This window comes from Rhinoderma darwinii, chromosome 11 (genome assembly GCF_050947455.1).
Source record: "Rhinoderma darwinii isolate aRhiDar2 chromosome 11, aRhiDar2.hap1, whole genome shotgun sequence".
Taxonomy (NCBI): domain Eukaryota; kingdom Metazoa; phylum Chordata; class Amphibia; order Anura; family Rhinodermatidae; genus Rhinoderma; species Rhinoderma darwinii.
In genome coordinates this window covers 76,751,779-76,766,307 of record NC_134697.1, presented here as the reverse complement: position 1 = coordinate 76,766,307, position 14,529 = coordinate 76,751,779, and the positions used below count along the sequence as shown (strand labels likewise).

Genomic DNA, 14,529 nt, shown 5'->3' with positions numbered 1-14,529 from the left:
AGTATCTACAGGGAGCAGTGTGTGGTAATATCTACAGGGAGCAGTGTGTGGCAGTATCTACAGGAAGCAATGTGTGTGGCAGTATCTACAGGGAGCAGTGTGTGTGGCAGTATCTACAGGGAGCAGTGTGTGGCAGTATCTACAGGGAGCAGTGTGTGTGGCAGTATCTACAGGGAGCAGTGTGTGGCAGTATCTACAGGGAGCAGTGTGTGGCAATATCTACAGGGAGCAGTGTGTGTGGCAGTATCTACAGGGAGCAGTGTGTGGCAGTATCTACAGGGAGCAGTGTGTGGCAGTATCTACAGGGAGCAGTGTGTGGCAGTATCTACAGGGAGCAGTGTGTGGCAATATCTACAGGGAGCAATGTGTGTGGCAGTATCTACAGGGAGCAATGTGTGTGGCAGTATCTACAGGGAGCAGTGTGTGGCAGTAACTACAGGGAGCAGTGTGTGGCAGTATCTACAGGGAGCAGTGTGTGGCAGTATCTACAGGGAGCAGTGTGTGGCAGTATCTACAGGGAGCAGTGTGTGGCAGTATCTACAGGGAGCAGTGTGTGGTAATATCTACAGGGAGCAGTGTGTGGCAGTATCTACAGGAAGCAATGTGTGTGGCAGTATCTACAGGGAGCAGTGTGTGTGGCAGTATCTACAGGGAGCAGTGTGTGGCAGTATCTACAGGGAGCAGTGTGTGTGGCAGTATCTACAGGGAGCAGTGTGTGTGGCAGTATCTACAGGGAGCAGTGTGTGGTAATATCTACAGGGGGCAGTGTGTGGCAGTATCTACAGGAAGCAATGTGTGTGGCAGTATCTACAGGGGGCAGTGTGTGGCAGTATCTACAGGGAGCAGTGTGTGGCAGTAACTACAGGGAGCAGTGTGTGGCAGTAACTACAGGGAGCAGTGTGTGGCAGTAACTACAGGGAGCAGTGTGTGGCAGTATCTACAGGGAGCAGTGTGTGGCAGTATCTACAGGGAGCAGTGTGTGGCAGTATCTACTGGGAGCAGTTTGAGGCAGTATGTACAGGGAGCAGTGGGAGGCAGTATGTACAGGGAGCAGTATGTGGCAGTATCTACAGGGGCAGTGTGTGGCAGTATCTACAGGGAGCAGGGAGTGGTATTATCTACAGGGAGCAGTGTGTGTGTGTGGTAATATCTACAGGGAGCAGTGTGTGGCAATATCTACCAGGAGCAGTGTGTGGTAATATCTACAAGGAGCAGTGTGTGGCAGTATCTACAGGGAGCAGTGTGTGGTAATATCTACAGGGAGCAGTGTGTGGTAATATCTACAGGGAGCAGTGTGTGGCAGTATCTACAGGGAGCAGTGTGTGGCAGTATCTACAGGGAGCAGTGTGTGGCAGTATCTACAGGGAGCAGTGTGTGGTAATATCTACAGGGAGCAGTGTGTGGTAATATCTACAGGGAGCAGTATGTTGTAATATCTACAAGGAGCAGTGTGTGGCAGTATCTACAGGGAGCAGTGTGTGGCAGTATCTACAGAGAGCAGTGTGTGGTAATATCTACAGGGAGCAGTGTGTGGTAATATCTACAGGGAGCAGTGTGTGGCAATATCTACCGGGAGCAGTGTGTGCCAGTATCTACAGGGAGCAGTGTGTGCCAGTATCTACAGGGAGCAGTGTGTGGCAGTATCTACAGGAAGCAATGTGTGTGGCAGTATCTACAGGGAGCAGTGTGTGTGGCAGTATCTACAGGGAGCAGTGTGTGGCAGAATCTACAGGGAGCAGTGTGTGGCAGTATCTACAGAGAGGAGAGCAATGTGTGGTAATATCTACAGGGAGCAGTGTGTGTGGCAGTATCTACAGGGAGCAGTGTGTGGCAGTATCTACAGGGAGCAGTGTGTGTGGCAGTATCTACAGGGAGCAGTGTGTGGTAATATCTACAGGGGGCAGTGTGTGGCAGTATCTACAGGAAGCAATGTGTGTGGCAGTATCTACAGGGGGCAGTGTGTGGCAGTATCTACAGGGAGCAGTGTGTGGCAGTATCTACGGGAGCAGTGTGTGGCAGAATCTACAGGGAGCAGTGTGTGGTAATATCTACAGGGAGCAGTGTGTGTGGCAGTATCTACAGGGAGCAGTGTGTGATAGTAACTACAGGGAGCAGTGTGTGGCAGTAACTACAGGGAGCAGTGTGTGGCAGTATCTACAGGGAGCAGTGTGTGGCAGTATCTACAGGGAGCAGTGTGAGGCAGTATGTACAGGGAGCAGTATGTGGCAGTATCTACAGGGGGCAGTGTGTGGCAGTATCTACAGGGAGCAGTGTGTGGCAGTATCTACTGGGAGCAGTGTGTGGCAGTAACTACAGGGAGCAGTGTGTGGCAGTAACTACAGGGAGCAGTGTGTGGCAGTATCTACAGGGAGCAGTGTGTGGCAGTAGCTACTGGGAGCAGTGTGTGGCAGTATCTACAGGGAGCAGTGTGTGGCAGTATCTACTGGGAGCAGTTTGAGGCAGTATGTACAGGGAGCAGTGTGAGGCAGTATGTACAGGGAGCAGTATTTGGCAGTATCTACAGGGGGCAGTGTGTGGCAGTATCTACAGGGGGCAGTGTGTGGCAGTATCTACAGGGAGCAGGGTGTGGTATTATCTACAGGGAGCAGTGTGTGTGTGTGGTAATATCTACAGGGAGCAGTGTGTGGCAATATCTACCAGGAGCAGTGTGTGGTAATATCTACAAGGAGCAGTGTGTGGCAGTATCTACAGGGAGCAGTGTGTGGTAATATCTACAGGGAGCAGTGTGTGGCAGTATCTAGAGGGAGCAGTGTGTGGTAATATCTACAAGGAGCAGTGTGTGGCAGTATCTATAGAGAGCAGTGTGTGGTAATATCTACAGGGAGCAGTGTGTGGCAATATCTACCGGGAGCAGTGTGTTGCAGTATCTACAGGGAGTAGTGTGTGGCAGTATCTACAGGGAGCAGTGTGTGGCAGTATCTACAGGGAGCAATGTGTGGCAGTATCTACAGGGAGCAGTGTGTGGCAGTATCTACAGGGAGCAGTGTGTGGCAGTATCTACAGGGAGCAGTGTGTGGCAGTATCTACACAGAGCAGTGTGTGGTAATATCTACAGGGAGCAGTGTGTGTGGTAATATCTACAGGGTGCAATGTGTGGCAGTATCTACAGGAAGCAGTGTGTGGTAATATCTACAGGGAGCAGTGTGTGGTAATATCTACAGGGAGCAATGTGTGGCAGTATCTACAGGGAGCAGTGTGTGGTAATATCTACAGGGAGCAGTGTGTGGCAGTATCTACAGAGAGCAGTGTGTGGTAATATCTACAGGGAGCAGTGTGTGGCAATATCTACCAGGAGCAGTGTGTGGTAATATCTACAAGGAGCAGTGTGTGGCAGTATCTACAGGGAGCAGTGTGTGGTAATATCTACAGGGAGCAGTGTGTGGCAGTATCTAGAGGGAGCAGTGTGTGGTAATATCTACAAGGAGCAGTGTGTGGCAGTATCTACAGAGAGCAGTGTGTGGTAATATCTACAGGGAGCAGTGTGTGGCAATATCTACCGGGAGCAGTGTGTTGCAGTATCTACAGGGAGTAGTGTGTGGCAGTATCTACAGGGAGCAGTGTGTGGCAGTATCTACAGGGAGCAATGTGTGGCAGTATCTACAGGGAGCAATGTGTGGCAGTATCTACAGGGAGCAGTGTGTGGCAGTATCTACAGGGAGCAGTGTGTGGCAGTATCTACACAGAGCAGTGTGTGGTAATATCTACAGGGAGCAGTGTGTGTGGTAATATCTACAGGGTGCAATGTGTGGCAGTATCTACAGGGAGCAGTGTGTGGTAATATCTACAGGGAGCAGTGTGTGGTAATATCTACAGGGAGCAATGTGTGGCAGTATCTACAGGGAGCAGTGTGTGGTAATATCTACAGGGAGCAGTGTGTGGCAGTATCTACAGAGAGCAGTGTGTGGCAGTATCTACAGGGAGCAGTGTGTGGCAGTATCTACAGGGAGCAATGTGTGGCAGTATCTACAGGGAGCAGTGTGTGGTAATATCTACAGGGGGCAGTGTGTGGCAGTATCTACAGGAAGCAATGTGTGTGGCAGTATCTACAGGGGGCAGTGTGTGGCAGTATCTACAGGGAGCAGTGTGTGGCAGTATCTACGGGAGCAGTGTGTGGCAGTAACTACAGGGAGCAGTGTGTGGCAGTATCTACAGGGAGCAGTGTGTGGCAGTATCTACTGGGAGCAGTGTGTGGCAGTATCTACAGGGAGCAGTGTGTGGCAGTATCTACTGGGAGCAGTTTGAGGCAGTATGTACAGGGAGCAGTGTGAGGCAGTATGTACAGGGAGCAGTATGTGGCAGTATCTACAGGGGGCAGTGTGTGGCAGTATCTACAGGGGGCAGTGTGTGGCAGTATCTACAGGGAGCAGGGTGTGGTATTATCTACAGGGAGCAGTGTGTGTGTGTGGTAATATCTACAGGGAGCAGTGTGTGGCAATATCTACCAGGAGCAGTGTGTGGTAATATCTACAAGGAGCAGTGTGTGGCAGTATCTACAGGGAGCAGTGTGTGGTAATATCTACAGGGAGCAGTGTGTGGCAGTATCTACAGGGAGCAGTGTGTGGTAATATCTACAAGGAGCAGTGTGTGGCAGTATCTACAGGGAGCAGTGTGTGGCAGTATCTACAGAGAGCAGTGTGTGGTAATATCTACAGGGAGCAGTGTGTGGCAATATCTACCGGGAGCAGTGTGTTGCAGTATCTAGAGGGAGTAGTGTGTGGCAGTATCTACAGGGAGCATTGTGTGGCAGTATCTACAGAGAGCAGTGTGTGGTAATATCTACAGGGAGCAGTGTGTGGCAATATCTACCGGGAGCAGTGTGTTGCAGTATCTACAGGGAGTAGTGTGTGGCAGTATCTACAGGGAGCAATGTGTGGCAGTATCTACAGGGAGCAGTGTGTGGCAGTATCTACAGGGAGCAGTGTGTGGCAGTATCTACAGGGAGCAGTGTGTGGCAGTATCTACAGGGAGCAGTGTGTGGCAGTATCTACAGGGAGCAGTGTGTGTGGCAGTATCTACAGGGAGCAGTGTGTGGTAATATCTACAGGGAGCAGTGTGTGGTAATATCTACAGGGAGCAATGTGTGGCAGTATCTACAGGGAGCAGTGTGTGGCAGTATCTACAGGGAGCAGTGTGTGGTAGTATCTACAGAGAGCAGTGTGTGGCAGTATCTACAGGGAGCAGTGTGTGGCAGTATCTACAGGGAGCAGTGTGTGGTAATATCTACAGGGAGCAGTGTGTGGTAATATCTACAGGGAGCAGTGTGTGGTAATATCTACAGAGAGCAGTGTGTGGCAGTATCTACAGGGAGCAGTGTGTGGCAGTATCTACAGGGAGCAGTGTGTGGTAATATCTACAGGGAGCAGTGTGTGGTAGTATCTACAGAGAGCAGTGTGTGGCAGTATCTACAGGGAGCAGTGTGTGGCAGTATCTACAGGGAGCAGTGTGTGGTAATATCTATAGGGAGCAGTGTGTGGTAATATCTACAGGGAGCAGTGTGTGGTAATATCTACAGAGAGCAGTGTGTGGCAGTATCTACAGGGAGCAGTGTGTGGCAGTATCTACAGGGAGCAGTGTGTGGTAATATCTACAGGGAGCAGTGTGTGGTAATATCTACAGGGAGCAGTGTGTGGTAATATCTACAGGGAGCAGTGTGTGGCAGTATCTACAGGGAGCAGTGTGTGGTAATATCTACAGAGAGCAGTGTGTGGCAATATCTACAGGGAGCAGTGTGTGGCAGTATCTACAGGGAGCAGTGTGTGGTAATATCTACAGGGAGCAGTGTGTGTGGTAATATCTACAGGGGGCACTCTGTGGCAGTATCTACAGGGAGCAGTGTGTGGCAGTATCTACAAGGGACACTGAGTGTGGCACTATCAATGCTGGTTTCTCATTGAGGCTCTCTGGTTGAAATTATTTGTTGCCACTATTTGGGGAGGAACTCTTGTTGGCATTGTTTGTGGGTGCACTCTGGTTGGCACTATATGTGGTGGCACTTGTTGGCACAATTCATGAAGGCTCTCTGGTTGGCATTTTGCAAAAATGTTGTCTGGCACTATATATATGGGTACATCCCGGATGCCACTATTAATGAGAGCTCACTGGCCGGCACAATTCATAAAGGCTCTCCGGTTGGAATTATTTGTTGGAATTCGTGGAGGCAATGTTAGTTGTCATTGTTTGTGGGGACAGTTTGGCTGGTACTAGTTGTGGAGGCACTATTTCAGAATGCTGTCTGGCTGGCATTGTTGGAGGGCACACTCTTGCTGCCACTTTTAATGATGGAGGCTCTCTGGTTGGCATTACTGTCGCTGGCATTATTTATGGAGGCACTCTTGTGGCACCATTTATGGGGGATCTCTGGCTGGCATTGTTTGTGGGCACACTCTTGCTAGCAGTAATCGTGGGGGCTCTGTTGCTGGCATAGGGGTTGTAATAGCGTGGGTGGTCAGTATTGAGGGCGCAGTGCTGCGTCCAGACTCTCCCTGAGAAGGTTTCTTACAAGTTGACGTTATTAACAGAACGATAATGAGCAGCTGAAAGGTCACAAGGTTTCTGCCTGCAGTAAAGGTGAATGTACACGGACACATTATTACCCAACATTTGCAGCCGTCCCCTCACATGACTGCGTGTCGTGTACATACGTCGTGTTTATTCTTCTGGGCGGGTTCCCCGTCTCCTCCTCTGAGAGACTTCCTACTGCAGAGCCTCGAAGCTGGAGACGGACGGAGGAGCGGCACATAGACTGATATCTGCAGGTACGTGGACATTACCGGCCCCGTTATCTGCGGACCACACTGACGTCTCTGTACGGCACATAGGGCAATAATAATAATATTACTACTTGTCCTCGACGTCGTGTATAACATCCCCACTATGCGACTGGCACTGCCCTTACCCAGCTCTCCATAGAGACCTGACTAAACAGCAGTAAGTCCTAGACACAGATATTTGCCACCTCTACATGGAGGATCCCATGTTAATAGTCACCTGAAGCTGCTTTCTGATTACTTGTATTACCCTTAATGGGAAGTTCTGACCCATGGTGACCCTCTGGGGTAATCTTACCTCAAATCTGAATGATAAGGACCCACTGAACATGAGGAAGGGCTGACGGGCGAATTGTCATTGTATCAACAGAAGATTTTGAGGCAGAACAACCCCCTCCCAGAAACCTTTTAGGGCCGTGTTCATATGTTCAGGATTCTGTCAGGAAATAGGTGTGGACGCCTGTAATGCGTGAGAATATTTTATACCACACGCTCAGGGAAACATCATGAACACACCGCAGATTTTAAAATCCACAGCGTTTTATTATTGCTAAAAAAATAATGGGTTCTGTGTGAACATATCCTAAAGCCAAGGCGGAAAGTTGTGGCTCCAGCGAAAGGCCGTCTTTTCCACTCCTATCCATACCCGTCCCCAGACCGTCTACAGCGTGGCAGGCGGGGTGCTATGAATCTCCGCACTGACACCCCAGTCACCCGCTGCTTGAGGCGTCTCTTACCTGGTTGTTACTGGAGTCCTGCATTGAGAGTATCGATATATATGTAAATATTTACATCATCTGCACCCATCTGTATAAATATAGCATATAGGACTTTTATATATTGAAGTTTGGGCTACAGGCCCTTCAAACTGACAAACGTCTTCAATGGTAGCCCCTCCAACTGGCTGTTGTCTGTCAAGATGAGCTTAGTTTAGAACATGTTGTCTAAGGGTATGTTCACACAGGCTATTTTCAGCCGTTTTTCAAGCCGTAAATGTCCAGAAAAACGGCTGAAAAATCGGACAAGAACATCTACGAGCATCTGCCCATTCTTTTCAATGGGAAATACTGCGTTCTGTTCCGACGGGGCGGTTTTTTGCGCCGCAGTTTAAAAAAACTGCGCATAAAAAGTCGCCACGTAAAAAGAAGTGCATGTCACTTCTTGGGTTGTTTTTGGAGGCATTTTCCATTGACTCTATAGAAAAACGGCTGTAAAAGAAACGCAGCGAAGACACTTGTTTAATTTAAAAAAACGGCTGAAAATCAGGAGCTCTTTTCCCTTGAAAACAGCTCCATATTTTCAGCCGTATTTTGTTAACCGTGTGAATGTACCCTAAGGCATTCACGGCCCGAAAAATCAGAAGCAGAACGCCTCAAAACATCTGCCCATTGATTTCAACAGGAAAAACGGCGTTCTGTTCGACGGGACGTTTTTTTACTTGCAGGTTTTTTTACGTGCAGGACACTTCATGGGACGTTTTTAGAGCCTTTTTCATTGACTATGGAAAACGACTCCAAAAACGTGGGTAAAAAACGCTGCGAAAATCGCGAATGGCTTAATTGTCTGAAAGTCAGGAGCTATTTTCCCTTGAAAACAGCTCCGTATTTTCAGACGTTTTTGACTCCGCGTGTGAACATACCCTAAGGCTTAGTTCACACCTGATTCGGTGTGTTCCGTTGTTCTGCTCCGTCAGAGGAGCAGAACAAGGGAATAACGGAATCCACTGTATATTAGGCGTGCGTAGTTCTCTTTATACACATGGCTGTTTGTTCACAATGATATGCTTTAAAAGGGTTTTTCCTTTATGGATGTATGGACGACATATAAGTTATCCCCTCTATTGGCCAGAGTGGAGAAAGCCCATTCATTTTTACGCTGAGGACTTTTATCGCACGGCAATCCGCTGCCGTCTAAAGACCCTTTTACATGAGCCTGGCGAACGAGCGCTCGTCCGAATGCTCGCTTGTCGGCTAATCGTATCTTTTATGCGGCCCTTAAAAATGGTCGCTTGTCGGCAGCTTGTCTCAGTGTGTTCACGGGACATGCTGCTGACAAGATGCAAAATATAATAACGATTGCTCGTCCCCATACATACTGATCATTGCTCCGATTAAATGAGCACCGATCGACATGCTATTTTATCCATCGGCGCTCGTTACAGGGCAGAAAATCCGCTGTGTAAAATCACCTTTATCCAATCATGCTTTGTCACTAAAGTGTAGTCTGTACTCTACACAGGGCTATAGCTAGCCGTACATGTAGCAAGCGGTACTTTCCAGGCTAGCCAGTCCCAGCTAGGGGGCAGCCGTTGTGATTATCTGAGAGTTTTTCTTTGTCATGTGCATGGAACATTTCTGTGTCAGGAACAAGGTACTGTACAGACGTGGCCCTTATCTGGTCTTATGAAGTCAGAGAACAAAGAGAAGCCTTGTAGGTGGCTCCACTAATGCCGTTACTCTTACATATGGAATGCATTTTCCAGCCGTGCTCTGTAACTGGTAGTGCAAAGGTTAAACATGTGCTGCGTGCAAGTCTGTTTATTGCTTCTAATGCCAATAGGGAGTTTCCAGGGCTAGGAGCATAAAATAGCGGCTTTGTGACATCAGAGGAGGATTTTCCTTAGCGGGAGGAAAGTAATTTTCAAGCCAAATGTTAATGTTTTTGTTCCGTTTTTTGTTTTTTTTCCCCTGTAATATTTTAAATCTAGCATGGCGGGCTAGGTCCTGACAGACTCAGCATTATTCTAGTTGATGACTGCAATGTTCCTGCGGCTCTGGCTAGGTCACTGTGGGTAGCTGAAAGAGTTGGTAGATTCTGGTTATGGCAGGTATGAAGTTTACGTTTAGTTCAGTATGTAACAAAATCCATTTCCCCTATCATTGTCCATAAAATGCAAGGTCGTTTCAGAGAGAATATCAAATAAGAGCAAAAAAATAGACCTTAGACATTAAAGAGGCTCTGTCACCAGTTATAAGTGCCCTATATCCTACCTAATCGGATAGGCGCTGTAATGTAGATAACAGTTTTTTTTTTACAACTTTTATTTTTGACCGAGTTATGACGATTTTTACTTTTTATGCGAACTTGTTTTAAATTCCCAACTAAGCGTTTTTTTTTAACTTTTGACCAACTGGGCGTTGTAAAGAGAAGCATATGACGCTGACCAATCCGTGTCATACACTTCCCTTCATTCATGTTTAGCTTGTTTCACTGCACAACGTGATCTCGCGAGATCACGCTGTGCTGTCACTTAGGCTTTATTCAGACGAACGGGAATTACATCCGTGCAACGCGCGTGATTTTCACGCGCGTCACACGGACCTATATTAGTCTATGGGGCCGTGCGGACATGTGCGTGATTTTTACTCAGCCTGAGTCCGCTGAAAAAAAGTCACGATATGTCCGTTCTTTGGGCGTTTTTCGCGCATCACGCACCCATTTAAGTCAATGGGTGCGTGAAAACCACGCATGCCGCACGGAAGCACTTCCGTGCGAACTGCGTGATTCGCGCAACAGCTGTCAAAAGGGTGAATGAAAACAGAAAAGCACCACGTGCTTTTCTGTTTACAAACATCCAAATGGAGTGTCATAATGATGGCGGCTGCGCGAAAACCACGCAGTCGCGCATCATATGCTGCTGCCACACGGAGCTGTTAAGTGGCTTTTGCGCAGGCAAAACACTGCGTTTTTGAGTGCGCAAAAACGCCACGCTCGTGTGAATCCAGCCTTACTCCCACAGTAACTTTACCGGAGTGTCAGGAGAATGACCAGACATCGCCTCCAGCCAGGAGGCGATGTCTTTTAGTGCTCTGGGCATAGTGATACTCTGACAGTCAGTAATGCTTTGGAATACTACTATAATAGGTATAACATTATAAAGGCAAACAATTGATCGCTGCTTCAAGTCCCCTGAGGACCAAAAAAAAAAAAAAGAGAAAAATTAGGTTTATTAAATTCTAAAGAAGCATTGTTGCATTTCTCCTGTGTGGCTGACTTCTTGTGAGCTACAGGATTACATAATCGCCAATCGAATGCCCCCTGGCAGCTCTGAGACCCAGCTTCCCTGCCCTACCCAGCACCACCCTCCTTGTTTCTGTGTATGCCCTTCCCCATGCATATAGTGCTGCTGTAGAAATTATTTCTTCCCTATCTAAGGGCCTGTTCACATCAGCGTTGGCTTTCCATTCCGGGGTTCCGTCTGAGGTTTCTGTCGGGTGAACCCCGCAATGGAAAGTCAAACTGAAAACACAACTTCCGTTTAACGACGGAATCAATAACGCAGTCAACTGTTTGATATCAATGGTGACGGAAACGGAAGCTGTATTTTCAGTTTGATTTTCCGTTGCGGAGTTCACCCGACGGAAACCTCCGACAGAACCCCCGGAACGGAAAGCCAACGCTGATGTGAACAGGCCCTAAGGGAGGTAAGTCCATTCAATGATTTGCTGCAGAGTTCTAAAACTCCACTGACTGTCTAAATTATCTGTGTGTGCAGAGAGTCCAGTGTATTTTTAAGAGATGCTGCTCTCCCCTGCCTCATGTAAAAACTAACATGGAAACAGGCTGAAGCTACATCACATACAGTAGGGATAAACTGAGATTGCAGTGTGACTATAGAAGTTCTTTATCGCTGATCTATCACTTGCCGCTCTTAGATAGGTCTAAGAGCAGAGCAAGTGCAGTGTGATGAGACTCCACACCCCCTCCCTCTGCAAAACCACAAGCACCATGGGAAATGTAGTCTGCATTCGGGTAACCATATCAGAGGGATAGAAGAAAGATGGCAGACAACCCACTAATGGCACAGAAACTAGAAAAACGAGGTATACGCAGGAGCCTCTATATTATTCTTTAATAATAGCCTGTGCTGCTATATATAGGTAAAAAAAAAAAAATATTGCTGAAGTGCGTCTTTAATACAAAAAGATGTCCCCTCAAATTTTGTATTTTTTTTAAATTTGCTCCTTTTCTCCATTCAAATAATTGTATTTGTTCAAAATAGTTTACCATAAAAAAAAAAGCATATTTGGTAACGCCGCAATCTAAACAACTCGTAAAATAAAGATAAATTATTTTTTCTACCCGGCGCGTGACGTAGAAAACAAAAACAAAGACAGGTTTACGATCTATATATACCGTATTTTCCGGACTATAAGGCGCACATAAAATGCTGAGAATTTCTCAGAAATAGAAAGTGCGCCTTATAATCCGGTGCGCCTTATATATGAACCCGACAGTAAAGAGAGGGGTTCATACAGGATCCTTTACCTCTATCGTGGGCGGCAGGGGTCGGCGGCGGCATACCACAGCACACACCATGCTCCTCCCCCCCGTGCGCCTATGAATTTATTCTTCACTTGGGTTTTTACAGTATCCATAAATGGATTGAGCATTACGGCCACCGTAGTCAGGAGCCACACTGAGTGATACTTACAGCTCTGTAGGATCCTTGCAATATATCTTTGCTTTAGCGTTAACTATACCCACTACCCCAAAAAATGCCTCCTGTTAAGAGACATGCTTATGATGCAGGTTTCAAGCTTAAAGCTATAAGTTATGCAGTAGAGCATGGAAATAGGGCAGCTGCAAGAGAATTCAACATTAATGAATCCATGGTGCGTAAGTGGAGAAAACAAGAAGATGCCCTCCGCCAAGTAAAGAAGACCAAACTGAGTTTCCGAGGAAACAAAGCAAGGTGGCCACAGTTGGAGGACAAAATAGAACAGTGGGTTATGGAACAGAGAAACGCAGGTAGAAGCGTCTCCACTGTCTCTATTCGACTCAAAGCCACTGCTTTAGCACGTGACATGGAGATCAAGGACTTTCGAGGAGGTCCTTCATGGTGCTTTCGTTTCATGTACAGGCGTCATCTCTCCATTCGCACCAGAACTACTGTGTGCCAGCAATTACCAAAGGATTATGAAGAGAAGCTGGCCATTTTCCGCACCTACTGCATAACCAAGATAAATGAAAAGAATATCCAGCCAGAACACATTATTAACATGGATGAGGTTCCCCTCACTTTCGATATCCCCGTAAACCGTACTGTTGAGAAAACAGGGACCAGTACGATATCTATACGTACCACAGGAAATGAGAAGTCATCTTTCACTGTAGTTCTCGCTTGTCAGGCTAATGGCCAGAAACTACCACCCATGGTAATTTTCAAGAGGAAGACTTTGCCTAAAGAAAATTTTCCTGCTGGTGTCATCATTAAGGCTAACCCAAAGGGCTGGATGGATGAGGAGAAGATGAGTGAGTGGCTGAGGGAGGTCTACGTCAAGAGACCGGGTGGCTTTTTTCACAAATCCCCATCCCTATTGGTCTGTGACTCGATGCGCGCCCACTTGACCGATACTGTCAAAGCCCAAGTGAAGAAAACTAATTCGGAGCTTGCTGTCATCCCTGGTGGATTAACCAAAGAGCTCCAGCCGCTAGATATCAGCATCAACAGGTCATTTAAAGTTAAATTGCGAGCTGCATGGGAGCATTGGATGACAGAAGGTGACCACACATTCACCAAAACAGGGAGGCAACGCCGTGCGAGTTATGCCACTATGTGCCAGTGGATCGTGGATGCCTGGAAGAATGTATCAGTCTCCAGTGTCATCCGAGCTTTCAGGAAGGCTGGAATCACCACTGAAGAGCCTAGCAGCAGCAACGAGACCGACTCGGATAATGAAGAGGAGGACCCCATGCTTGATGCCGAAATCGCCCAACTGTTCAACTCCGACACTGAAGATGACGGATTTGATGGATTTCTGGTGGAGGAATGAACTGAAAAAGTACGGTAAGGGTATGTGCACACACACTAATTACGTCCGTAATTGACGGACGTATTTCGGCCGCAAGTCCCGGACCGAACAGTGCAAGGAGCCGGGCTCCTAGCATCATACTTATGTACGATGCTAGAAGTCCCTGCCTCGCTGCAGGACAACTGTCCCGTACTGTAAACATGATTATACTACGGGACAGTTGTCCTGCAGCAAGGCAGGGACTCCTAGCGTCGTACATAAGTATGATGCTAGGAGCCCGGCTCCTTGCACTGTGTTCGGTCCGGGACTTGCGGCCGAAATACGTCCGTCAATTACGGACGTAATTAGTGTGTGTGCACATACCCTAAACGTTTTGATTTGCAATTACAGCTGAACCAGTTGCAAGTTATTGTTAAAAAGTGTAATAAATTTTGACTTGCAGTCTGAGCAATGGTTTATTTAACGGTAATGTGCTGCGCCTTATAATCCAGTGCGCCTTATATATGAAACATGATTGCTTATAAGGCGCTCATAGAAAGTGCGCCTTATAATCCGGTGCGCCTTATAGTCCGGAAAATACGGTATATATATATTTTTTTACCATTTCATTTGATTCCATTAGTCAATAAATTACATATACCACAAAACACTACATCCCATCCCGTCAAAAACAAGCCCTCAGACAGCTCCACCGACAGAAAAATAAATTCGTTTTATCTCTCGGAATGCAGCAAGACAAAAGTACGCTTTTTTTTTTCCATATAAGGTTTTTATGGTGCAAAACGAAAATGTAACAAAAACGGTATATATTTGGTATTGCCGTATTCATATCAACCCGTAGAAAAAAAGTTAACATGTTGATTTTACCGGATGGTAAATGATGCGTTGAAAAAAAGTTTGTCCAGCACATTTAAAATAACAAGTAATACTCGCCTGGTAAATCTCCTGCTGCTTTGGTGGTCTCTACTGGTCTGTTTACTTTTACA

At 47.1% G+C, this 14,529-nt stretch overlaps 2 protein-coding genes across 3 annotated transcripts in view; one reads left to right on the top strand and one right to left on the bottom strand.

Annotated features, from left to right (window-relative positions):
• Positions 1–7,134, bottom strand: part of VDAC2 (voltage dependent anion channel 2) — a 60,490-nt gene extending 53,356 nt beyond the window's left edge. Inside the window, exon 1 of the mRNA XM_075841768.1 lies at positions 7,087–7,134. Within this exon, the coding sequence (XP_075697883.1) occupies positions 7,087–7,119 (33 nt within the window). The 5' untranslated portion in view covers positions 7,120–7,134. The remainder of the gene's footprint in view (positions 1–7,086) is intronic.
• Positions 6,619–14,529, top strand: part of ANXA11 (annexin A11) — an 80,290-nt gene continuing 72,379 nt past the window's right edge. Inside the window, exon 1 of one of the 2 annotated variants that reach the window (XM_075841767.1) lies at positions 6,619–6,776. The gene's annotated coding sequence lies outside the window, so the exon portion shown is untranslated. The remainder of the gene's footprint in view (positions 6,777–14,529) is intronic. The other variant, XM_075841766.1, reaches the window with a different exon arrangement.